The sequence below is a fragment of the Mangifera indica genome, chromosome 5, assembly GCF_011075055.1.
Source record: "Mangifera indica cultivar Alphonso chromosome 5, CATAS_Mindica_2.1, whole genome shotgun sequence".
NCBI lineage: Eukaryota > Viridiplantae > Streptophyta > Magnoliopsida > Sapindales > Anacardiaceae > Mangifera > Mangifera indica.
Window position 1 is genome coordinate 14,549,780 of NC_058141.1, and position 25,113 is coordinate 14,574,892.

At 35.5% G+C, this 25,113-nt stretch overlaps 5 protein-coding genes and 2 long non-coding RNA genes across 10 annotated transcripts; 4 read left to right on the forward strand and 3 right to left on the reverse strand.

The window, feature by feature from the left end:
* Nucleotides 1–827: 827 nt before the first annotated feature.
* Nucleotides 828–1,752, forward strand: LOC123216247 (two-component response regulator 24-like). Of its 2 annotated transcripts, XM_044636650.1 has the most exons (2): nucleotides 828–1,061; nucleotides 1,178–1,752. In XM_044636650.1, exon 2 carries the CDS (start codon nucleotides 1,194–1,196, stop codon nucleotides 1,626–1,628), a length of 435 nt encoding a protein of 144 aa, XP_044492585.1. In that variant the 5' UTR covers nucleotides 828–1,061; nucleotides 1,178–1,193; the 3' UTR covers nucleotides 1,629–1,752. The 2 variants fall into 2 exon arrangements, with proteins under 2 accessions (XP_044492585.1, XP_044492584.1); XM_044636649.1 differs by lacking the exon at nucleotides 828–1,061 and having other exon boundaries at nucleotides 1,074–1,752.
* A 3,105-nt stretch (nucleotides 1,753–4,857) lies between these two features.
* Nucleotides 4,858–6,746, reverse strand: LOC123216303 (glycine-rich protein 5-like). Its single transcript, XM_044636719.1, has 3 exons — nucleotides 6,313–6,746; nucleotides 6,229–6,255; nucleotides 4,858–5,206 (listed from the first exon to the last, which is right to left on the reverse strand). The coding sequence occupies exons 1-3, from the start codon at nucleotides 6,674–6,676 to the stop codon at nucleotides 5,016–5,018; spliced, it is 582 nt and encodes a 193-aa protein (XP_044492654.1). The 5' UTR covers nucleotides 6,677–6,746; the 3' UTR covers nucleotides 4,858–5,015.
* A 1,224-nt stretch (nucleotides 6,747–7,970) lies between these two features.
* Nucleotides 7,971–8,852, forward strand: LOC123215242 (uncharacterized protein At4g13230-like). Its single transcript, XM_044635262.1, has 3 exons — nucleotides 7,971–8,122; nucleotides 8,220–8,291; nucleotides 8,465–8,852. The coding sequence occupies exons 1-3, from the start codon at nucleotides 8,018–8,020 to the stop codon at nucleotides 8,672–8,674; spliced, it is 387 nt and encodes a 128-aa protein (XP_044491197.1). The 5' UTR covers nucleotides 7,971–8,017; the 3' UTR covers nucleotides 8,675–8,852.
* Nucleotides 8,853–10,501: 1,649 nt separating this feature from the next.
* Nucleotides 10,502–14,046, forward strand: LOC123216287 (B3 domain-containing transcription factor ABI3-like). 3 transcript variants are annotated; one of them, XM_044636697.1, is made up of 7 exons: nucleotides 10,927–11,002; nucleotides 11,062–12,714; nucleotides 12,837–12,929; nucleotides 13,071–13,171; nucleotides 13,284–13,336; nucleotides 13,412–13,488; nucleotides 13,593–14,046. In XM_044636697.1, exons 2-7 carry the CDS (start codon nucleotides 11,137–11,139, stop codon nucleotides 13,737–13,739), a joined length of 2,049 nt encoding a protein of 682 aa, XP_044492632.1. In that variant the 5' UTR covers nucleotides 10,927–11,002; nucleotides 11,062–11,136; the 3' UTR covers nucleotides 13,740–14,046. The 3 variants fall into 3 exon arrangements, with proteins under 3 accessions (XP_044492630.1, XP_044492631.1, XP_044492632.1); XM_044636695.1 differs by having other exon boundaries at nucleotides 10,502–12,714; XM_044636696.1 differs by having other exon boundaries at nucleotides 10,506–12,714; nucleotides 13,290–13,336.
* Nucleotides 14,047–14,969: 923 nt separating this feature from the next.
* LOC123216117 lies at nucleotides 14,970–18,608 on the reverse strand. Its single transcript, XR_006502194.1, has 3 exons — nucleotides 18,555–18,608; nucleotides 18,393–18,452; nucleotides 14,970–15,209 (listed from the first exon to the last, which is right to left on the reverse strand). It is a non-coding gene; the product is annotated as an uncharacterized LOC123216117 (long non-coding RNA).
* LOC123216116 lies at nucleotides 15,932–17,446 on the forward strand. The gene is made up of 4 exons (XR_006502193.1): nucleotides 15,932–15,957; nucleotides 16,058–16,117; nucleotides 16,697–16,789; nucleotides 17,240–17,446. It is a non-coding gene; the product is annotated as an uncharacterized LOC123216116 (long non-coding RNA).
* An 842-nt stretch (nucleotides 18,609–19,450) lies between the features above and the next one.
* Nucleotides 19,451–23,294, reverse strand: LOC123216022 (LRR receptor-like serine/threonine-protein kinase RGI2). Its single transcript, XM_044636368.1, has 2 exons — nucleotides 20,193–23,294; nucleotides 19,451–20,073 (listed from the first exon to the last, which is right to left on the reverse strand). Exons 1-2 carry the CDS (start codon nucleotides 23,101–23,103, stop codon nucleotides 19,592–19,594), a joined length of 3,393 nt encoding a protein of 1,130 aa, XP_044492303.1. The 5' UTR covers nucleotides 23,104–23,294; the 3' UTR covers nucleotides 19,451–19,591.
* Between the last annotated feature and the right edge of the window lie 1,819 nt (nucleotides 23,295–25,113).

A 25,113-nucleotide genomic window follows, 5' to 3' on the forward strand; every position in this document is an offset into this window, starting at 1 on the left:
TTTTTTAAAGCCATCATCTTATTATTAATATATATATTTTTGTATTATTTGTTTTTTAATTAAAAATAAAGATATTTTTATTTTAAAAATTTAATTAATAATGATAAAATTATAATTAATTTGATAATTTTTTAATATATAAAATAAAAATGAAGATAATAACCAGGTTAAACATCACAATTGGTAACATATATTTTCTCCTGCATATTAAAAAAAAAAGAGAAAGAGAAACCTAATTATAGGTTTTCTCCATTTCATTGCTTACATGAGATGATGTTCAATGCTCATCCATCGGTCAAAATCTTTACTATAGCAAAGAATAAGCAAACAAGAAGCAGCATGTCATTACAGTAGGCGCATTATTTGTTGTATTAAATTAAATTAAAACCTCTTTAAAAGAGTTGCTGGTCTTCATAAAACCTAGCATTATTTACTTTGTTCAACGTCTTCTTCGTCTTGGATTCCCCCATAAATGGACTGCAAATGCATGATGACTAAGTTCACAGCTACTCACCCTCCAGTAATTTTCGATTGCGCAGTAGATTCGCCATTTAAGAAGCTGATACACTTCTTTCTAATTAAAGCAAAAATACCAAATTTTCTTGCTTTTTTTTTTTAATAAAGAAAGTTTCAAATGTGTTTTTCAAAAAATATTTTTCATTTGAATACCATCGGGAATTCTGATTTTAAAGTGATAGTTACTAGGGTAGCCAGAAAGAAAAGGACAACAGAGGAGGTGACAAATATAAATCAACCATAAAAATTGTTTACCATAATCTGCAAAAAGTTTGAAGATGCTCTGAAGATTTAATTAATGTTATTATCCACATATATGGAAAAAAATCACACTGATAGATTTTGTGGATTTGGAACAAAATCCAACTGATACTCATACACTTGATATCTCAAACCATTCACAGTTTCCCTTTTTCTCTCTCACTGTAAACCCTTTTTAACCAGAAATACATCTCTGAGCCTGTCATCATTCTCTTTTCTAGCAATTTGAAGAGACTTTCTTTCTTTTTTTCTCATTTCTCTCTCTCTCTCTTTCTATCAGAGAGGTAAGTGTTGGTTCCGTTGACAATAACCCTTGTTATTTTTTTCTTCTTCTTAATAGTTTTGTAAGTTCTCATCAGTTGTAAGTTTTCTTTACATGCATGTATGTTTGCTGTGTTAGGGAATTACAGAAGCTGATGTCTCGTTTCATGAGGGGTGGTGAAGATAAAGCTGTAAATAAAGATGGGAGAAGGAAGATAAGAGCTTTGGTTGTAGATGACAGCATAGTGAACAGAACCATTCACCACAAACTGTTGCAGAATCTTGGCGTTGAAAATCAAGTAGTTGGCAATGGCAAAGAAGCTGTTGATGCCCACTCTTCAGGCAATTATTTTGACCTCATTTTGATGGACAATGACATGCCTGTGATGAACGGCATTGAGGCCACAAGGAGGCTTCGCGCAATGGGCGTTCGCAGCTTGATTGCAGGCGTCACCACCCGATCTCTAGAGCAAGAAAAACAAGAGTTTGTGGACGCTGGTTTAGATGATTATCAAGAGAAGCCATTGACAACTGCTAAGCTTGTTTCTATAATACATAAAATCAACCAATCCGGTTCAACTCCTCGATAGATTCAGAGAAAAAAACAAAAAAACCCATGTAAACTTTAAAGTTTCTTCATGAATCTGTTGTAAGTGTTCTTTTTCGTATAATTGTCATCCAATTATATAGCCAAGCCTCTTTTCCAGGGTTAAATTCTTTGTCTTCCATGTGAAACTTATTTTTCTATAGATCAAATGATAATAAGAGTTGTGAAGTTGATGCATTTCCAGTAAATTCAGTATAAAATTTGCAAATTATTTGAACCAAGACATGTAAGTTTACTTGCACGCATGGCAATTCTGCCAAGTCGAATATTATCCCCAAACAGACAATTTAAAAGATGTGTATTTTCTAATTAAGCTAAATAATATCACAAGAATTTCAAATTTTACACCAAATATGGAATTATACGTGTCTTAAAACATTACAATTTAGGTGGAATGAATATTATTTGTGTTTTCATCCAATAACAACATGACAAATATACCCTATTATTATTATTATTATTATTATTTTTAATCAACCATAATTATGACTCATGGATTTAAAATAATTATTTGATAAAAATTTACAAATACTAAATTGAAATGGGTTTGTTTAGTGATTAAGAGGAGCATGGAGAAGTAGAACTGAGTAGACTCCGAGGCCCAAGAGAATACCCATGCAAGATACGAAACAGATTATTCCTCATATAGTCCACACAAAATCGAATTTCATCATTTTTGAATTTCCTGAGTCGAATTCTTTTATGGGTTTTTTTATTGTGGCTTTTTTTTCTCTCATTTGTGATTGTTTGTTTAATTGTAGGTTGGCTAAGAACAGTGCCCAGCTAGTGAGATTGCATTATATTTCATACTGCTTTTCTTGTTAGGTTGGTCATGAAGTGCGTTATTTGATGTGAAATTATTTAAATCAGGTTAAAGATATTAAATTTGGCGTTGAAGCTCGTGCTTTGATGCTTAAGGGTGTTGAAGAACTCGCTGATGCAGTCAGAGTTCCCATGGGGCCTAAAGGAAGTGATTCTATCACTTTTCATTCGTAACAATTTGTACTTGTTTTCAGTGTTGTGATGGACACAATCTTCACCCTTGGTGTTGACAAATTGCTGGTTTTCTTTCTTTCAGGAATTAGAAAATCCACTCATTTTGATCCATGAGAAGAAAATATCGAACTTAAGTGCTATTGTGAAAGTATTGGAGTTGGCTGTTAGGGTAAATAAATTCATAAGCAGAAAATGAAAGTGCGGGTTTATGTATGATAAAATTGACCAGTGTGTTTTTTTTTCTGAGAGTCAGTCAGAGGCCTTTATTGATTGTTGCTGAAGATGTTGAAAGTGAAGCAATAGCAACTCTTATCATAAACAAGCTTCGTGCCGGAATCAAGGTAATCTTATACATGAACATATTAGTTTGCCAAAATAGTTGGCTCGTGCAAAAAGGTTAGATATGTCAATCATATGATGCCTATTTTCTTAATGTTGGCATTAAGTTCCAGTCTTCAGTTGTGCACATTAAGAGCAAGTTTTGTTCAACGTAAAACGTAGTCCTCTTGATCATTGTAGGTTACACTATCAAAAGATGACACTGTTGTAAGTTAAATATACAATCACATACCCTTAAAGTGATAAAGTTTAAGTGATTGTTATGTATGTGGTCTAGTGTTTCTGCTATGAATAACCCCATATCAAAGTTCTAAGTAGTAAGAGGTTAGAGGTTTAGATAGAGGTGTATGTTTTTTCAAGGTTGAGCAGCAGAGTTTGTTAAAATATACTCATTTGTATGCCTTTAAAGTGGGTATATATAGTATTACTTATTATCAATAAAATTATGTGTATCTATTTTGAGTGCACAAATATGTATACTTTAGATATGTGTTATCATGTGATTAGATGATTTTGAATTAAAGATAAAATAATACACAATTATATGATGACATATATAAATATGTATTTATTTATGTACTTAAAACAGATATATATAATATTATTCTTTGGTTATTCAAATCATTATTATATAAAAGAAAACTTAGTTTTCAAAATAGATTTTCTCCAGTTTAATAATATTAACATTATTACTCTATGAATCTTAACACATTGTCGAACGTAAATTCTATGCGTGTTTTTATAATTGATTTATGTCATAGTTTTCTTTATTTAAATTATCTTTTAATTCAAACTCTCTGGCAGCTGTCTACATCTACCACTAGTGATAACTCTGATTCAACTCATTCAATTCGTAGAGTTAATTCGGCATAAGCACCCAAGGTAGCAGTAGGTGAAATCATCAATGCATTGTTTTGAAACAACATATTAAATCTGTCACGGGCAGTCCGTTCTATTTAATATTTTGCATTATTTTCTCCCCAGTTCTGACGGGTATTTGAGGCAGATGTTGATGTAAAATATAAGTTTGGAGATGTTGACAGAGAAGAATCGACAGACTGAGGAAGGATCCACTGTAGGTTGATCAATCATTAAATAACTCCACGAAAGCAGCCTCAAAACAAGTGTAATGTGGTCCAAGTCGAAGAAAATCAACTTGGAATCAAGTCTTTAATTGATTTTGGCTTCCTTACAATAGAAATGTTGGGTTTCTGTAATTTTTAAGCCCTTATCAGTGGATTAATCCCATATGAGATTCTTCCAAGAATTATTAATACATTTTCGTTCAGATAGCTGGAAGGTGTTGCAGTTGATATGCAGCATTCAACGCCAAACCCACATTAAACATGTTGGCAAAAATTATAGTGTCATCAGTGAGACTTCTTCTGAGAATTTTTTCTAATGCTTGTCTTGCCCTAATTGGATGCTGCTCCAATAATGTTAAAAGTAATTAATGGACTGGCCAGTGGAACCTAATATTCATTCTATGTCTTTCAATCATATTAGAAACGAAGCACACTTCTTTATTCCTTTATTTTTAAGGTAAAAAAGAAATGACCATCTTGAATGTCGGTTATGGTCTCACTTATAAATGGAAATGATATGATGAATATATGATGATTTTGGCATATACTTTGTTTGTTTGTTTGTTCTACCATAGAAATTTTTCTAATGATAATGTAAAGTTCAAGTTACTTAATCTCTAACAATAAATGAAGCCATACTTTAGAAGATTTTTCTTTTTGTATAGAAGCTGTATATGGTTAGGTGTCTCCTTTGCTTGGCTTCCATAGAGGATTTTGCATGCAATCTTAAGCTTTACATATGCTATGCATGGTCGTATAGTTATAGCCTAGAAAGAAACACTATAGTGAATATGAGATAGAACACCCAATGGAATTATTTACGGCCACATATTATCCACTGAAGCAGGGAAACATAAACAAGGACACAACTAACTCTTAACTGCCAAATACTAGAACAAGAAACCTTAAAAGCATTGATAATTGAACCTAAAGGCTAAAGCTCAACCGTTTCAAGGGAAAGGAAGAACTCCGCTACCACCACCAACACCTCCACCAGCACCTGCACCACCACCAACTCCGCCACCTAAGCTACCAAGGCCACCTACTCCACCAGCTCCACCTAGCCCAATAGGTCCACCCAAGCCTCCAAGTCCACCTAAACCACTACCACCACCAAGACCACCGACTCCGCCAATGCCACCTACACCACCGAACGGAAGCCCGTTAGAGCCAACACCACCATATGTGACAAAGTTCTTTTGATCATCCGGACTAGTACCAGTGGGAACATTTTTTGCAGTGGTGTGACTGTGAGCTACTGCATCAATAGGAGTGTTTCTTGCACTTGAGTGAACCACTACAACTGCAAGAACTAGCATCACGCTAACAACCCCCCACACAATCAATCTTTAATTTCTTGGTATGGCTCAACTAGTGTATGTGTATGGGGGTCTCTCCTTTTAAAGGAATAAAAAGAGCGGTGAGGGGCAGTTGTACGCAGTAAATGGAGTTGAATGCGGGCACAGAGGTTTAGTTTTCCAAATAAATTTTTAAGCTTTAAGTGGTAGAGGGATTTAAAGTTTAAACATTAGTCGTAGGGTGTATGCATGCTTTGAGGGTAAAATGCTGATACGTAGGCAACAAGTAACTAGAAATTTATTATGTGCTTCGAGTCGTGTAGGAGAGCCACCTAACCACGTCTCTGGAATTAAACGATATCGTATTAATTAGGAAAAAAATTTCTCTTTATTTGCTTTCATGATATCTTTAGTTATATGAATATCTTCTATAATTTCTTTCTCACCTCTGCAAAACTGCCATTTCATTTTCAAAGAAATTCAAGTGTACTGACTGATTGTTTAAACGTTCATTATACTTAAGCATGTGCATACTTATACACATACAATTAGCTTAAAACTCATGCTGAGTTTGAAATTGTTTCGGTCTATAATGTGAAACACCAATGAATCGGACAGTGTCTAGTTGGTGAACCGAATTTAAACATTTCAAAAAGCACGAAGACCATAGAGAGAGATCTATATTTCTATCTTTAACGACTTAATTCTTATTCAAAACACCACAAAACTAATCCTAATTAAGGCAACAGACTCACACATGATCAAAATATATTCTCTCAGCTGCCGGACATAAAATAACAAGTGAACGAAATGCATATGAAATGAAATCATGGATGTAATAGACCACCATTCCCACAGTCACCACTTCCACCACCCAGGCCCCCGGTGGAGCCTCCACCAGCACCAGCACCAGCACCACCTCCTCCTGCCCCTCCACCGACTCCACCACCGATGCCTCCAATGCCATCGCCAAGACCTCCTAACCCACCACCACTTCCACCACCAATGCCCCCGGTGGTGCCTCCTCCTGCCCCTCCACCGACTCCACCACCGATCCCTCCAATGCCGCCACCAAGACCTCCTAACCCACCTGCACCACCAAGTCCACTAGTGACACCTCCAATTGCACCAACTCCACCCCCAATACCAGCAAAAGCGCCAGTTCCACCAGCACCAGCCAAGCCGCCCACGCCTCCAAAGGCAACGAAGTTCTTTTGGTCATTCAGACCACTGTCATTAGGCAAATTTCTAGCAGCTGAACTAGAACGTACAACTGCCAAAACAAGGACTAACATGATAAACCACCTTGCCATTTCTCTCCCTCTCGAACACTTCCTTTTAGTATCGAAGTAGTGGTACTGTGGTTGGATCTCAATCCGGCAATGCCTTTATAGAGAATGTAAGTTGCTGGGGACGGTTGTAGTGTTAAATGAATATGGATGCTAGTCCATATCATCTAACCATCTGCATTAATTATTTTTTCATAGATGCAAAGAAAATATATAAAATATACAAATAGTGATAAACAAATGGTTAAAATTCACTGAAAAAGTTCTTACAGCTTACTATTGTGGTTAAAGAAAGAAGTGAAGGATCATACATTAAGCATGCATTCATCAAGAAATATTTAATGAATTCATATGGAATTTATTGATTCATATATATTGCATTGCAACTTATTGCAAGGTGGTATAATTCATTGTCCATCCAGTCCACTCAATTAAGAATATGTATTTCAAATTAAGTTGGAAAATTAATTCCGGAGAACTTTGGGTGTTACTATTTACCAGTTTATCTGCGTACAACTGTTACCTGTTGACATGGGCCGTCCATTTAACTAAAATGTGTATGCAGGATGGGGCGTCCATTTAACAAAAGCGTTCAATGTGTGTGACTAAAGATGACAGCTTAGCTCTGGGTAAAATGATAAATGAATTGTCAGATAGTTTGTTGAGGAGCATCTATTGCTCCTTTCATGTCCATGCCAACGTCTATTCATCCTTCTTACTACTAATTATTATCATAAACTTCCACAGTTTAAATTTGCATTGCAATAGCTTGTTATGCGTTTGAGAATCAACACACCAATAGAAAGCATGGCTATTGAACTTTTGATAACCATAATCACATTCTGATGAAGCCCGTAAGTTTTTATCTTTTTAATGAACTAAAAGAAATCTAAATTTGAACAAAGTCTTTGCCAAGCCCAGATAGAACAATCAGAACGAAACACTTTAATTGTTTTTTAAGTTAACCAAGGATTAAAATTTTTTAGTGAAATGTTTAAGAAGGATGATCGCTTAGATTAAAACAAGCAGAATAATTTATGACGCAAAAAATTTGTAATGGAAATGATATGATATGGCGAGCTTTAATCTATATATACCTTGGCTTTGTATCTAATAAATTTGATGCCAACCATTTATTCTTAAAAAACCCCTAAAATACTGGGTCCATTAATTACGATAATTTTGTTAAAATTGTTTTAGCCACCCAGCTGAGACAATATCGCCAAATGGATCACGTGGAGCTTGGGATTCGCTTTCGCATTTGTCTTCTCCCTCTCTTTCCCTCTTATATATTCTATCTATCCAAAATAATCTTCTCTCTTAATTAATCTTTCTCCAGAAACTTTAACATAATACAAATTAATTATGGTAAGTTTAGCGCTAACATCCTCCCTCGTCCCAAGGTGCACCCCGGTTAAACTAGTAGCCTCAAGGAATTCAAAGAGCTACAGGGCGAGGAACGTCGTGCTAGTGAGTCACACTACCAATTCTACTTAGTCATTAGATTATCAGTGACTCTTAATTCTAATCTGTGTTAATATTACATTACTTTGTATTTATATTGCAGTTAAGTTCAAAACAAGAGTTTTCAAGTGCTTCTGAAAAAGCCGCTGAGGCAGCAAAAAGTGGAGCCAATGCGGTAAAAAATGACTCTTTTCTGTAGCTGAAAATGTGATTCTATTATGATCATAATATATATTTCATATTATCAGATTTTTAGATAAAATTAATATATATATATATATATATATGCAACGATGTAATTCGGTTTCTGATAAAACTAATTCTCAGTTGTGGGTTGTGAGTGGTTAGGCTGCCCAGAAAACAAAAGACTCAGCAGAAAAAGTTTCTGAAACAGCACAGGAGATAAGTGATAAAGCCAAGGAAACGGTACAAGATGCATGGGGAACAGTCAAGGATACAGCAAAGAAGATGAAAGACACAGTGGCTGGGACAGCTGAGAAATCAGCGGAGACCATTAAAGAAGGTGCTAAAACCATCAAGCGCAACGTCAGTTCCTAAGCAAATTACGGTGGGAATATAGTCATATATACCAATATGAATTTTGCTCTTCGCTAATTTTGTTATCTTAATCTAATAACTATTATACTATGTAGCTTATTATATATGCAATATAGCATGTATGATGTACCTGTACTTGAAGAAGTTTTCATAATACTTAAAGCTATATTATACGTCACTTACTTTCTTTAGGTCTATCCTAAATAAACATATCTTACATTAAAAACTTAGAAAACGTAGACTATAGACTGGTTTGCTATTCAATTTAGTCCCGAATTTTAATTGATTTTACTTATATTTAAGATTTTGTTGTGTTGTTTTAGATTTAAGGTATTGATGGAGTAGTTGGATTAAAATATGATATTGGGTTAATTATTCTTTGATGGGGCGAATTTAGGTGGTTTTAATGGTAAAATCTGATAGAAGGGACCTGCGCCTTTTGGCCAACAGAGGGTATCGGTCAAATTTAGTAACCTAAGGTTGAAGAAAGGAAAAATGGTCCTAATTGGCCGAAACCGACCAATAGGAGTTACTAGACACTTTTATACTATCAAAAATTTGATGTGCCATTGTTTAATGATGAAAAAAGAGTAGTGTTGATGAGTTTTATATGCGGATGGGGGTACCATTAAGTATGTTTTGGGATGTTGTCATTTAGGAAAAGTGATTGATTGACAGTCACTCTTCGTCGCCTACCACTCTCCATCCCTTACCGCTCTTTGTCCCTTGTAGTCTCTGGGTCAACTAAAAGTTTAGTATCAGCTTCCAAGAGATGGTTTAAATGGTAAAAAATAAAAAAATAAAAAACAAGACTTTCTTGTGTAAAAAAGTATAAAAGATTTCATATGTAAGTAGTGGCGAAACTAAAATTTTTGTTGACCGAACCAAAAGCGCTCTAAAGGCAAATAGGAGGTGTCTGCATACAATCCATTGTTTACGTCTCACCATTCAACAGGACTGTCAGAAGCTTTTATAATGACAAGCTGTAATCGTAGCGGATGCTTTGGTTACGAGATAGAGACGGATCGAAACTATGAGCGCGGATATTGGCAGATGAGGAGCGACTGGGGGTAAGTTTACGTCAGAATTGCATGGACACGTGACATAAAACTGTGAAACCCGCTGCTTACCCAACGAATCCTGACATACAATCTCTAAATACTGGATGTGAAACCATTTCAAACTCAGTCGGTCTACTATCTCTCTTCGGAGAGTAAGGTAGAGAAGAATCATGTGTTGATATATTGAAAATTTGTGTTACTTTTGAGGTATTTTGGATTGAAAATTACCCTTTTGACACACCCATTTTAATTGATTCGATTATTGATTATAATTATAGCAGTAAACTTTTGTTGAACGATCGAATTAATTAGCATTCTAATTTGTTTCTACGCTTAAACTTACGATATTTTCAGAAAATCTTGAGACTATGAAGCTGATTTGAACTAGCAATGCTTATCAGGATATTAACTATATATATGGATTCAGCAAGAATTTAAACAAAGATAGATGCAGTCTTTTGTTTTGAATTAGTAAGAATTAAAGAGAAGAATCTAAAGAAGTGCATATATTGGGGCACCGCTGGTTGGCACCATTGAGAAGAGAACGTATGGCTGGTGGGGCAAAATCCCGGAGTGAAGTTGAGAGAAAGTAGCGCCATGAGGTTTTGTTTTTGTTGCTTCTCTTAAGTCTATCTCTTTCTCTCTCTAAAACTGTCCATCATTTCTTTCTCTTTTTTAAACATTGTCGCATAAAGTTTAATTGTATAGTCCATAAAAACCCCAAAAAACTGATTTGAACTTATCTGAAAAGAAGGTTAGACAAATGAAACTTCCCAGAAGAAACCAGAGAACACATGGGACTAACTTTGGGGGGATTTAAGGCATGTGGTTGTCTGCAAACTCAGTCATCTGATCTCTAGTTGTATTTTGGCCGTGCCTGGTTTAAGATCGATGACTGTTTTCTTCTTATTTTGGTCTGGCCTGGTTTAAGATCGATCACTGTTTTCTTCTTAATTTGGCCACCAACAATATTGTGTACGATTTTGTGAAGTTGTAATGGTGTTAATTGTTTATTAATTATTGTTTATCATAATGATTTTTTTATGTTGATATGCAATTAAATAGTAATAAAGCATAGATTTGGAGAAGAGAAGTCGCTTTCTTTGATGGGTTAAGGAATTATTTGTAATATCTTTGTTGATGAAACCAGATGGTTTATGTTGCTTCTCTGTTGAGAAACAGATAGCCGACACCAACCTCCTTTCACTATTTTTTCCTCAGTTGGATACAATCTTCCCATTTGCACTTATCCATCCATACACAGAGAAAACCCCTATCCTTTTACTCATCATTTTCCTATATTTCTTTTCATTTTCAGTCCTTCTCAAACCCTATCTGGGAACAAGAGAACATCATTTCAAGTTTCGACCTTTTCTTTTTTTACCGAAAAATAGCCCTGCGATGAAGAGTTTGCTACTGCATGCAGTTCCAAATATTGAAACAGATTGTACTGGTTTTGAGGTTTTAGAGGAAGAGCAAATTCTGGGTAACGGAGAAAGACAGATCTGGCTTGATAGACCGCAAGATGACCTTCTTGATATTGATGAAGCTTCAATCTTTTGTGGAGACTTTCCTCTACCTGACTTCCCTTGCATGTCGTCATCTTCCTCTTCTTCATCGAATCCGGCAGTGGTGAAGGCCATTGGTAGCTCTTCATCTTCAGCAACTTCTTCTTCTGCAGCATCTTGGGCAGTTTTAAGGTCTGATGTAGAAGAAGATGAGAACAAAAAGAATCAAAATGATAATCAAAACCATTCAGTAGATGCACCACTGACTTTTTCATCTTCTGCCTCCATGGAGATTAACCAGCTGCCTAACTGTATCGATGGCGGTGATTGCATGATGGAGAATTTTGGGTTCATGGATCTGCTTGATAGCAATGATTTGTTTGATCCTTTGTCTTTATTTCACCATGAAGACATCCCTCTTGAAAAGTTTCAACAGGACAATAAACCCCCTCAGGAACAGCCACAGCAAGAACATACAGAGTTTATGATACAGAACAACAATGGAGATAGTCATGAAGAAGAGGCGTCAGATGACTTGGCCATGGTATTCTTGGAATGGCTTAAGACAAACAAGGAAACCGTTTCAGCTGAAGACTTGAGGAGAGTAAAAATCAAGAAAGCTACCATAGAGTTTGCTGCCAAGCGTTTGGGTGGAGGAAAGGAAGCGATGAAGCAACTCTTGAAACTTATACTTGAATGGGTGCAAACTAATTGTCTCCAAAAGAGAAGCATGAGGGAATCGGCCTCCAATTTCCAAAACCCTAACCCTATCTCAAACTCAAGCCTTAATTGCAATCCTATCCCGCATGATCAACCCAACCCTTCTTTTTCCCGGTCGCCATGGATCAGGCAGCCGTCTTACATTCCTGATCCTGCAACTGTGGTGCCCAGTTTTCTACCTATGGCTGGTTACATGGGTGACCCATTTGCAAATGGAGCTTTTAATATGAATATCCACAGTTACCCTCCCCATTCAGAATATCATATGCTTGATTCTGATCAGTCATGGCCATCTTCTCAGTTTTGTATGCCTTCTCATTACAACTCGTTTACGGATAACAATCTGCACCCTTCTCCTTCCCATCCATATGGATTCACCGGATATGGGAGTCAGTACCCTTACCCATATGTTCATGGGTCTGGAGATCAAAGGTTGATGAGGTTAGGTTCTTCTGCCACCAAGGAAGCTAGAAAGAAAAGGATGGCTCGGCAAAAAAGGCTTTCATCGCATCCAAGGCATCATCATCACCACAATAACCAGCAAAACCAGATGCCTAATCAGAGTGTAGACCAGCATTTAACATTTGGTTTTGATAGTTGCAAACCTGCTGCTCAAGGCAACACCAGAAACTGGGTCTTCTGGCCCTCTCCTGCAGATGGTGCAGCCTCGGGCACGCCGATGCTGCCTGTAGAGAGATCTTCCATGCAACCGCAGAATTACCAGCGGCAGGTTGCTCCGGATAGGAGACAGGTGGATTAATTGCCTTTGTAAATTAGGAAAGGCATATATGAATATAGTTAAAATTTAGGCTTAATTTGATGCTACTCATCAAATAGTGTACGGTAATGATGATTGTATTTTTATTTATTTAGGGTTGGAAGCCGGAGAGGAGCCTGAGGTTTTTGTTGCAAAAAGTACTGAAGCAGAGCGACGTGGGTAACCTTGGAAGAATCGTGTTGCCAAAAGTATGCTCCCTATATTTTTGTTTCATGATTTGCATTTCATAAGAAGAGTCAAAAGTTAGATCTTAGTTAGTGTAATGTTTTCATTTCAAAGGGTTAATCGGTGAAGCTGTTTTTGATGGAAAAAAATGTAAATTTCTACAGAAAGAAGCAGAAACTCATCTCCCTGAACTGGAAGCAAGAGATGGCATTTCTATTGCCATGGAAGACATTGGAACTTCTCGTGTCTGGAACATGCGCTATAGGTATTCTAAAATTAACCTTCTCATTTTCATGCTGTTGTTTCTTCTGTTTATAGCATTGATTGCTAAATGACTTTTTTTCTTTTTTGGATTTCTTCTTTTTCTCTTTTTGGAGTTTCAGATTCTGGCCAAACAACAAAAGCAGGATGTATCTCCTTGAAAACACAGGTGGGTTATTTGAGTGTCGATACACACACACTCACTATGAGCAACATGTTCTCATTTTCAATCATAACTTTTCAGGAGATTTTGTTCGAGAAAATGAACTTCAAGAAGGAGATTTTATAGTCATATACTCAGACATCAAATGTGGAAAATATGTAAGAACTAACCATCGTATAATTTATGTAGTCTGTTAAAAAACGTTAATGTTCTCCAATTTTTTTTAGAATTTCGTCTTATAAAACTCAAATCATTCTCACAGTTGATACGAGGAGTAAAGGTACGGCAACCAGGGCCAAAATCTGAGACAAAGAGGCCAAGAAAATCGCAGAGAAGTCAGCATGCAAGCTCTCCAGCCACCACGGGAATCGGTTCGGCATCTTCACCCATCCCTCAAACAGTAAAGTAAGAGAGAAGAGAGAAACAGCCAACAAACCCTCGCCACCTTCTTGTCATGCATGGAAGTGATTGGACAAATGGAGGGTCAGGATTATGTGGGGTTTTCTCAGATCCCATCTCAACTGTGGGGGCTACTAAAGGGGCTTCCCTTCAACTCCGGTGAATGGTTCTTCTGAATAATATTATAAAAGTGCAGATTTTCTGTAATGTGCATTATTATATGGCGTGTGCCATTTTAAGGCATAAAATTATGTTTATTGTGAATGTTAATAATACTTTTGGCATTACGTGAGATATATAATACATATATTTAATTATATATGGATTAATATATATAATACATAAAATTATATATATTATTTATACATATAATTTTATTATCATCGTTTTCAATAATCTTTCTTTTAACAACATTTTTTCACTGTTTCATTATGAAAAATGAATTTTGAAATTTAAATATTTATCTGATAAATTATATAGTAAAATTAACTCAATCTAGTTTTAAGTACGATTATAGTATATAAATGATATATCATCTTATAATTGATTAATTTTGAATAAAGAATAAAATAATGACCAATCATACAATGATATGTCATTTATATGTATTTAATTATGTATTTAAAAATATATATACATGATATTGTTCACTCAAATAATATAAAGTAACACCTAATAATATGATAAAGATTTAATTTGATATTCAAAATTAGATACACGTAATATTGTTCTTATTATATTATTTATATATTCTTATACAACATCAAAATGTGAAGAGCAATAATGCTATATGTAGCTTTTGAGTATAGGTACATAAAATATATGTCATTATATAATTGAATGTTATTTAATTTTTAATTTAAAATTAATAAATTATATGACAATATATCATCTGTGTATTCAAAAGTACGTACATATAGTTTGATTGAAATGTGAAAATACTCTTCACCTATCTAACCATAGTAACTTTTTACCTTCGATTTCACAAATCTCAACTTCACCTCCATTCTTAGCAGAGAAAAAGCAATACCCTTGACAAGACCCATCCCGACCCGCTATCCTATAACCTCTGCGAATGCCGTTATAGGCTTAGAAGGGCAAAATACATCCTGTAATTCTGTTTGAAAAAAACTTTTCTGCACCATAATCTAGCACATAATATAATATCATCTATAGGCCTTCGGCCTTTTTATGAGTACATATCAAAATACATCCTAATTAAAACTAAGAAATCAGAAAATAAATCTGAAATCAGGCCTCCGACCTTATCATATACATAACAAAATAATTTACATCTTTACTCATTTGCAAAAAGTCATGAGAATATTGTAATTAGGCCTCCGGCCTTTCAACATTTCATAAGTTTAAAATAAACAACAAAAAGTCTATATAGATGCGTGCAAAATGAAAACATCCACGAAAGATGCTACACCGTGGCACAACCCAACAAAACACTATCCCGCACTATCTGTAGGATGTCCTGGAGGGAGGAAAACATTTATAAAGGTGAGCTAAAAGCTCAGTGAGTAGGAAATTTAAATCCTTGAGAATATTTATGCATGTCAAACAATAATATTATGCCATAATATGAGCCACACACCATGCTAATTATGCTTAAACCACATACTTCTCATGTACATTAACTTGAACCATTCATCACATAATATCATCACACAAATTGATTTTCACAATAATGAAATTTACAATACTACCTTTATCTCATAGGAGCAAATCAAACATTCATGAATTTTCACTTCCAACTCAATAGCAATACTATCTTTATCTTATAGGTTTCCTTACCTATCAATATTCTAAAATATTGATCCATAGGTATCTCACCATTTATATATAAAGATATACATCAAAATATCATATAAAAGGGAAATCTGTCATACCCAAGGGATGTCCCCACCTAGGCAGAGCAAAAGAAAAACACTGTCATACCTGGTATATTAAAATCTCACACGGGCAGTGAAATACCCAAATTTTGGTTATAGGTGAAACTTAAGGGGGCTTTACAAAATGTTACACACATATGGGGATTAAGTGGAAATTTTCCTTTTATTTGTTAATAAAAGTCAGTAGCCTTTTCTTCTTCAGCAAGAAGAAAAGAAACAGAGCACAAACGGGAGAAAACAGAGAAAGAAAGGGAAGAAGAGAAGGGAAGAAAGAAAAGAAAAGAAAGAAGAAGAAAAGAAAGAAAAAGAAGGAAAGGAAAAGGGAATAGGGTATTTCATTTTTATTCAAAAAATTTTAGGGTTTGTTATATTTGCTCAAATTAGGGATTTCCAAATTTTTGATCATATTGTTTCCAATTGGTTTGAATAGGTGAAGAAGAAGGGAGATTAGCAAGAGATTTTAATTCTGACTTAGAGGCTACCCAAATCAGTGAGTGGGAATAAACTTTTCTTTCTTTATGATTTTTTGGTATAAATTTTATTTATAGTTTTGTGAAATTTTATGGTATTTATTGTGAATCCTTGAAAATGGTAGCATGGATTTGGTGGAAACCTCTCAAAAAAAAAATATATAATAAAATAAAATAGTTTCTTTATGTATGTTGTGAATTTAGGTTATGAGAGGTTATAAAGTAAAAGTTATATTGTTATGTGGATTCAGAATGCGTAAATTAAGTTATGTTTAAAATTTTAGTTAGTGACTAAGTGGAATTTTGGAAGTTTATTAAATTGAGGATTTGTGTTGTGGTTGAGTTGGAAGTGGTTTTATTTGAGCTTCGTGTGAGTTGGAAGTGTTAGTTGATATTTTATGTGTGAATGAGATTTGCTCATGGTGATTGTGACGCTTGCCAAAGAGTATTGTTTTAAACAAAAATTGATATGGTGAAAATAAATTATATTATTTGAATGTTTATGGGTATTACCTATTATGCGATTTGTGCTTTGCCTGTGCTATATTTATGTCAGGTACGACAGATTTAAATGCTCTGCCTGTGTGATATCTATACAGGTACGACAGAATTTAGTGCTCTGCTTGTGCTTTATTTCATGTCAAGTATGACAGAATCGAATGCTCTGCCCATGTGAGATTTTAGTATACCGGGTATGACAATTGTTTTTCTTTTGCTCTGCCTAGGTGGGGACACCCCCGGGTATGACAGATTTCCTTTTATATGATATTTTGATGTATATCTTTATATTGGAATGGTGGGATATCTTTATATTTCAAAATCTTGATATGGAAGGAAACCTATAAGATAAAGATAATATTGCTATTGAGTTGGAAGTGGAAATTCATAAATGATTGATATGTTCCTATGAGAAAAAAGTAGTATGGTTAATTTCTTTCTTGAGACAATCAATTTATGTGATGATTGTGTGATGAACGTTTCAAGTTAAATGAGAAACATGTGGTTTAAGCATAATTAGCATAGTGTGTGGCTCATATTTTGACATACTATTATATTTTGACATGCATTAATATTCTCAAGGATTTAAATTTCCTACTCACTGAGCTTTTAGCTTACCCTTATAAATGTTTTCCTCCCTCCAGGACATCCTATAGATCGTGCGGGATAGTGTTTTGTTGGGTTGTGCCACGGTGTAGCATCTTTCGTGGATGTTTTCATTTGCACGCATCTATATAGATTTTTTGTTGTTTTTTTTATAAACTTATGAAATGTTGAAAGGCCGGAGGCCTAATTACCATATTCTCATAATCTTTTGAAATGAGTAAAGATGTAAATTATTTTGTTATGTATGTGATAAGGCCGGAGGCCTGATTTTCAGGTTTATTTTCTGATTTCTTGGTTTTAAATCAGGATGTATTTTGATATGTACTCATATAAAGGTCGGAGGCCTATAGATGATATTATATTATGTGCTAGGTTATGGTGCAGAAAAGTTTTCAAACAGAATTACAGGATGCATTTCGCACTTCTAAGCCTATAACGGTATTCTCAGAGGTTATAGGATAGCGGGTCGGGATGGGTCCTGTCAGGCAGAGCATTCGATTCTGTCATACTTGGCATGAAATAAAGCACAAGCAGAACACTAAATTCTGTCGTACCTGTATAGATATCGCATAGGCAGAGCATCTAAATCTGTCATACCTGGCATAAATATTTCACAGGCAGAACATCTAAATCTGTCGTATTTGGCATAAATAGTGCACAGACAGAGCATTTTATTTCATAATGAGTAATAACCAAAACATCCGAATAATATAATTTATTTCACCATATCAATTTTTTTTTTTTGTTTAAAACAATACTCATTGGCAACCGCCACAATCACCATAAGCAAATCTCAATCACACATAAATTATCAACTAAACACTTCCAGCTCACATAAAGCTCAAATAAAACCACTTCCAACTCACATGAAGCTCAACTAAACAATTTCAACTCAACCACAACACAAAACATCAATTTAATAATTTCCAGAATTCACTTGGTCACCACATAACTTAATTTAAGCATTCTGAATCCACTGAATAATATAACTTTTACCTTATAGCCTCCCATAACCTAAATTCACAACATACATAAAGAAACTATTTTATTTTATTTTTCTTTTGAGAGGTTTCCACCAAATCCATGCTACCATTTTCAAGGATTCACAATAAATAGCATAAAGTTTCACAAAACTATAAATAAAATTTATACCCAAAAATCATAAAGAAAGAAAAGTTTATTCCCACTCACTGATTTGGATAGTCTCTAAGTCAGAGTTGAAATCTCTTGCTAATCTCTCTTCTTCTTCACCTATTTAAACCAATTGGAAACAATATGATCAAAAATTTGGAAATCCCTAATTGAATAAATATAACAAACCCTAAAATTTTTTTTTGAATAAAAATGAAATACCCTATTCCCTTTTCCTATAAATCCCTTTTCTCTTCCTTTCCCTTTCCTTCTTTTTATTTCTTTTCTTCTTCTTTCTTTTCTTTTCTTTCTTCCCTTCTCTTCTTTCCCTTTCTTTCTCTGTTTTCTCCCGTCTGTGCTCTGTTTCTTTTCTTCTTGCTGAAGAAGAAAAGGCTACTGACTTTTATTTGTAAATAAAAGGGAAATTTCCACTTAACCCCCATATATGTCCAAGATTTTATAGCCCCCTTTAGTTTCACATATAACCAAGATTTGGGTATTTCAACCCTTGTGCAACTTCCCTTTCCTTTAAATAAGATTACAGAGCCCAATTCTTAGAACTTCTTAATTGCTTCTTTAGCTTAGGAATAAAGAGGATGCAAGAATCTGACCAGTAACAAAAACCGCTTTCACAAACTCACATGATCTTCCAAAATTTCTTAAATAAAAGAGAAAGAAATCCTAAGATGAACTAAACGAGACATTGATCTTAATTGTCGGTGATGGTGAACGAATTGTGAGAGTAGGTTGTGAAAGTGCTGAAGATGGTGGCGTGAGGATCATGGTAATGATTGTTGATTCTAAAATTGCACTAATGAAAGGTATACTAGGGTGCGAGTGCGGAGCCAACGGTTCTGAAAACATATGTGAATTTGGTTTAAGTTGAATGTTTTTCAATAATGGTTGGAGACACTACAGAAAGTGATCACGTGATAACGAGAAATTTATTGTGAGGAGATTGTGTGACGTGGGTGATATTTTTAAATCAGGGGAATTTTTTGAGTACATCCAAAAATTTCTTTCAGGTTATTAGTGCAACAAATCGGTCAAGTGGTTTTAGTTTTCTCTTGCGAACTGCCCACAATCCATTCAATGGACAGGATTATTAGTCAAACTCATCCTCAAATTTTTTGCTTCCATTTATTATTTTCAAACTCACCTTTACATGAACGAACCATAGTTTTGAAACAGGGCTACAGTTCAAACAAACTCCTCTCCAGTAATACTAAATACCCAGAAATAGAAAGAAAAAAGGGGAACTATGCCTTAAAGTTTGAGGATGAACAGTATAACAATGATGACGCAGAAAAGCTTGTATTGTTGCTAAGGGGAAATGATTTAGGCATCATGGTTGAAGATGAGTTATTATCCTGTTGACCATTTCTTGAAGAACCACTGATAAGCATATCAACTTTAAGACACTCTCCTCTCTCCTGGCTAATCTCCTTGAGCATGGCTGCCACATCTTTCATTGTGGGTCTATCATCTGGGCTAGGATTTACACACAGCAAAGCTACACCTAAGGCCTGCAACATTTCCTCTCTTTCAACTTCTGGGCGTGCCTGTAAATTCAGATCAAGAACTTCCACTTTACCTCTCTTTTGCTTCACCCAATCCACAATGTGAAGCCCATCTGGTATAGTTGGATCAATTGGTTGCTTCCCTGTTAGCACTTCTAACACAACAACTCCATAGCTATATACATCACTCTTTTCTGTTATCTTCATCATGTGACCGTATTCTGCAAACCAAATCCAACGAGATACAACAGTTTTGAATAAGAATTAACAAGTTGTAAACTCGAGCAAATTTAGGTAGGAAGGCCATTACAGATGGGAAATTTTAAGATTTTAAACTTACCAGGAGCAATGTAACCATAAGAACCAGCAACAGTGTTAGAAGACCGAGCAAAATCTCCCTCATCAACAAGTTTGGCAAGCCCAAAATCAGCAATATAAGGTTCAAATTCAGGACCAATGAGAATATTATTGGCCTTAATATCCCTGTGAACAATGGGAGGCACACAGTCGTGATGTAAATAAGCCAAACCTTGAGCTGCCCCTAATACAATCCGATATCTCAGTTCCCATTCCAAGCAGCTGTCTCTCCTTTCATGAAGAAGACAGCCCAAGCTCCCATTGGGCATATAATCATACATGAGTAATCTTGTATTTCGATTCCAACAGCAGCCCAAGAACCTGACGATGTTCTTATGGCGTATGGAGCCAAGGGTCTTTATCTCGGCTGAGAAGGAATCACGAACTCCGCCCATTCCAGTTTTCTCATTCTCACCATCATATCCAGCAGCCATTGTTGTTGGCCAGAGCTTTTTAACCGCAATGACTTCTCCGTTTTCCATTTCTGCGCGATAAACAATTCCTGAACATCCCTTTCCAATAACATTGTCTTCCACTAGACATTTCAAGACTTGTTCAACTGAGAAATTCAGCTTCTGGAATGGTGTGAATTGCCAAGGCCACGAATTGCCTCCCATCTCTGACTCATTATCATCCCCTAACATTTTCCTGGATCGGAAAATTGCTAGAGCCCCAAAGATTGTCAATGTTACGGTCAAGGTAATAAGTGAAGCAATGGCAATTTTGAGTCTTTGTGACTTCTTAAAACCAGCACTGTTCAGCATTCCTGCAGTTGTGGCGTTGCTCAGGAAACATGACTCCTGGCCCCTGGAACACAACCCCTGGTTGCCTTCCAGCTCTGTTGCTGATAATTGTCGAAAGAGCTTGTTGTCTGGAAGATAGCCGGTGAAATTGTTGTAAGAGATGTTCAAAGAAACGAGGTTCTCAAGCCCAGAAAGAGCAAACAGGTCACCTCCAAGCTTATTGTGTGAAAGGTCTAATGTGGATAGTTTGTTGAGAGAAGAAATCTGAGATGGAATTATCCCTGACAGTGCATTCCAACTCAAGTTTAGAGAAATGTCGAGAGCTTGAATTTCAAATAGTTCGACTGGGATGGTGCCCGATAAGTCATTGCTGCTAAGGTCAAGTGATTGAAGACTTGAACAATGACCTAGAGAAAGGGGGATTGCTCCAGAGAGAGAGTTTCTACTAAGAATGAGTCTATTAAGTGATGTAAGTTGGCCAAAACTTTCAGTTATATGACCATTGAATTGATTTATAGAAACATCTAGCACCTGAAGCCTACTGAGTGAAGCTAAAGAGCTTGGTAAAGTACCTCCAAGGCTGTTGTTGCTGAGGTTCAACATCTGCAATTGAGTGCAATTGCCTATCTCATCTGGCACTGATCCACTAAGATGATTTTCAGACAGGTCAAGGAAACTAAGGTTATTGAGGAACCCAATTTCCTTTGGAATCTCTCCACGGATTCTATTGCTTACAAGCCGAAGCCGTAGAAGCAAACTGCAATTACCAATCTCTGAAGGGAGAGAGCCTGAAATGCCATTAGAAATTAAGAGCAACTTCGTTAAATTTTGAAGATGAAAGAGACCAGGAGGTAAGCTGCCAGTGAGTGCATTGTGTGACAAATCGAGAGCTTCAAGACTCCTGCAGCTAGCTAGAGATGATGGAATGCTTCCTTCAAGCTTATTTTGCCAAGCAAAGAAAACATGTAGCTGTGTTAACATCCCAAGCTCTGCTGGAATAGGACCTGAGATCTGATTGGTATCAAGCTGCAACTGTAATAGACTTGTGGCATTTGAAAGAACTGGGGGGATTGAACCGGAGATGTTATTGTTACTTAACATGAGCTCTTGGAGATTTGAGAGATTTCCCAAAGAGAGGGGTATGTTCCCAGAAAAAAAATTTAAAGAGAGATCAATAGTCTTCAAGCTTTTACAGTTACCTATTTCCTCAGGAATTGCCCCATCAAAGTTGTTTTGCCATAGTAACAGTTTCTCCAGCTTCAGTAGCTTACCTAGTTCTCGTGGTAGTGAACCTGAGAGATCATTCTCATAGAGAAACAACTCAACAAGCTCTGAGCAGTTGCCTATTTCAGGGGGAATCTCACCAGATAGCATAGTAGTATATACGGATAATGTTTGAAGCTTGCTTAGTTTACCCAATGAAGCAGGCAAGGAACCAGCAACTTTAGTATCAGCAAGACCAAGCACTATCAAATTCTGGCAGTCTCCAACCTCATCCGGGATTTTTCCAGCGATGTCCTTATTTCCTCCAGCACGTATAACTTCTAAATCAACCAGTTTGCCTACTTCAACCGGAATATTCCCGCTTAAGTAGTTATCAAATATTATGAGATTCTTAAGGCTTTTGCAACCACCGAGCTCTTTTGGTATCTCACCCGTAAGCTGATTGGAGTTTAAAATCAAGTCCTGAAGATTAAGTAGCTTCCCTATGCTCGTAGGAATGCTACCGACAAGACTGTTTGAATTAACATCTAAAACTCTCAGTTGAGTGCAGTCTCCTATATTAGGTGAGATTGTTCCACTGAGATTAGAACCAGAAATGGTAAGCTTTTGGAGGAAGGGAAGAGAGGATAAATTTGAAGGGAAGGGAAGTTCTAGCTCAACTGACTGGATATTGATTTCAGTGACAAAGTTTTGGGAAGAACAAGTAATGTAAGACCATTTGCAAGGATTAGAATCTGAAAGTTTCCATGTAGAGAAAGGAGAAGGTAGCGAGTGAGAGTTGTTGAGCCAAGAAACCAGTGTAATAACTTCAATATTCACTGCAGAAGTATTCACAGATAGTAAAAGAGTAATGAGAAGATGGAGGAAAAGAGGATAGTGGTGGTGGATGTTGAAGAGTTGCCTCGGCATCGGCATCGGCATTGGCATTGGCAATTGCTTCAAATCCCAATTCACTCTTCTTGGTTTTGTATTTGCATTTGCCTTCTCTCCCTCTCTCTCTCTCTGTCTCTTGTGATTCTTATCTCAAATTCACTCAACAAATGCTGCCAATGCCATTAGTCTATTACAACTCTATTTACTTTGCAGGTAAGCAAGAAAAGGGTAGACAAGAAAAAAGTGAACTAACTATAAAAAATGGCAGCCACATTACAGTCACCATCACCGTCGCCTCGGGGTTCTGTTCTTTGCTATATCTTCTAGTCTTTTTTATATCAAGGTAGGTCTTGTTCTATGGTCATTTTCATATACCACCATGTGTTTTTGCATTGTTTTCCTCAGCATAGTCAGTGACAGCGACTGTTTTATCTTTGATAATCGGGCCACTCTTTTGAAAATCAGTTGCACCATTGATTCTTTTCTTTCAAAGAGGAAAATTTTGTTTCACAATTTCATGAAAGCTGCTTCTACAGTGTTTACATCATTAGAGATGGCTTTTCTTCACTTTCAGAACAATGGCAGATATATTTCTTCTTCTTAATAATCAGTATATTAATCTTCAATAAATTAATTTCTTTGTTGGAGATTCTCTCATTTGTTTTCCAGTTTGTATTTTCTCTTTTCCCAAACAAGTAGCCATGGCCAACATAATTATATAACAAAAAGCAAATTATGCTACACAGTTAACAAGAAAAGCACAGGTCTTTTTATGGGACGAATGAGTCTCTGAAAGCAAAGCATATGTACTATATTCAATCTAGTATGAACAAGAGTACCATTGGGCTCGTAACCACAGCAATTTGCACTGTTCATTGTTCTGTTTCATTGAAACTACAAAACTAGTAAATAAGGGGAAAGTACAGCAATTAATCTAAATGTCAATTGATTCAACGTTTGAATTATTTTATACTACTACATTAACTTTCGCCTTCCTGTATTAGCCGGCCCTAGCTTGTAATTGGCTTCCTCCACAAGCCCCTCCCCTCCTTGCAAGGCATGTGTTGGGGTTACAATTACTTTAAAAGAATAGTCCCTAAGGTCCTCTAGGTCACTAAGTCAAAAATATTGCTTTTAACAATAATTTTTAGCTAGCTTAGTATCCAATAATTGACACAACACATTTGATCAAAATACCTATAATAAAAATCTAACTCGAGCCTAGTGCCCTCACCAAATAACTGAGGAAGAGAGAAAAAGTTAATCGTATTGCAAAATCCAAAAGATTATTTCCTATCAAACTTTAATCAACCTACTGATTTCCCTTTTTTTTTTTATTTGATATAAATAAATTACATTTTCACTTTAATTGTTTTATATTTTTTTTATTTCTTATTTTTTTTCTTCTCTTTTTAATTTTTAGGTCGTTGAAAAACATCCAAAAGAGAGTTAATAGATTTAGATACGTATAAGGTTTACGCAGATAACGAAATGTCTCATAATTAGTGAAAACAATAAGATCTAAACAAAACGAAGCGTATTAGTGATAAATTTAGGTGAGAAGTGACAAATTTAAATGAGATTTGATTGATCCATGTCAAATCGATGATAAGCAAGTGCAATAGTATCGAAAAGTTGTACATAAGATTGAAAATGCAATGACAACATGAGAGTTTAATCACACAATCACAAGAAATTAAAAGGCTAATTGACGGTGATGTAAAGGTGACAACAACTTTTTATAATTTTTAGCTTTTATAATTATTAATTAAGGGTGAATAAAAATTTATGGCTTTTGGTGGAGAACATTGTTATTTAGTTTAAACAAAGATAAAATGCATGTTTTTGTTTTTACCAATTTAAAAGAAAAATTAACTAATTTTATTAAAAATTTTAGCAAACAAGTGAAAAATAAGTTTTCAAACTTAAAAAATAAAACTTTGTCGTCTTAATAGAGATCAGATGGAAAATGTTTACTTCCCCTATTGCAAATATTTCAACAATAAAATTATGTGTACCCACTTTGGGTACACAAACATATACATAATTATATGTGTCATCATA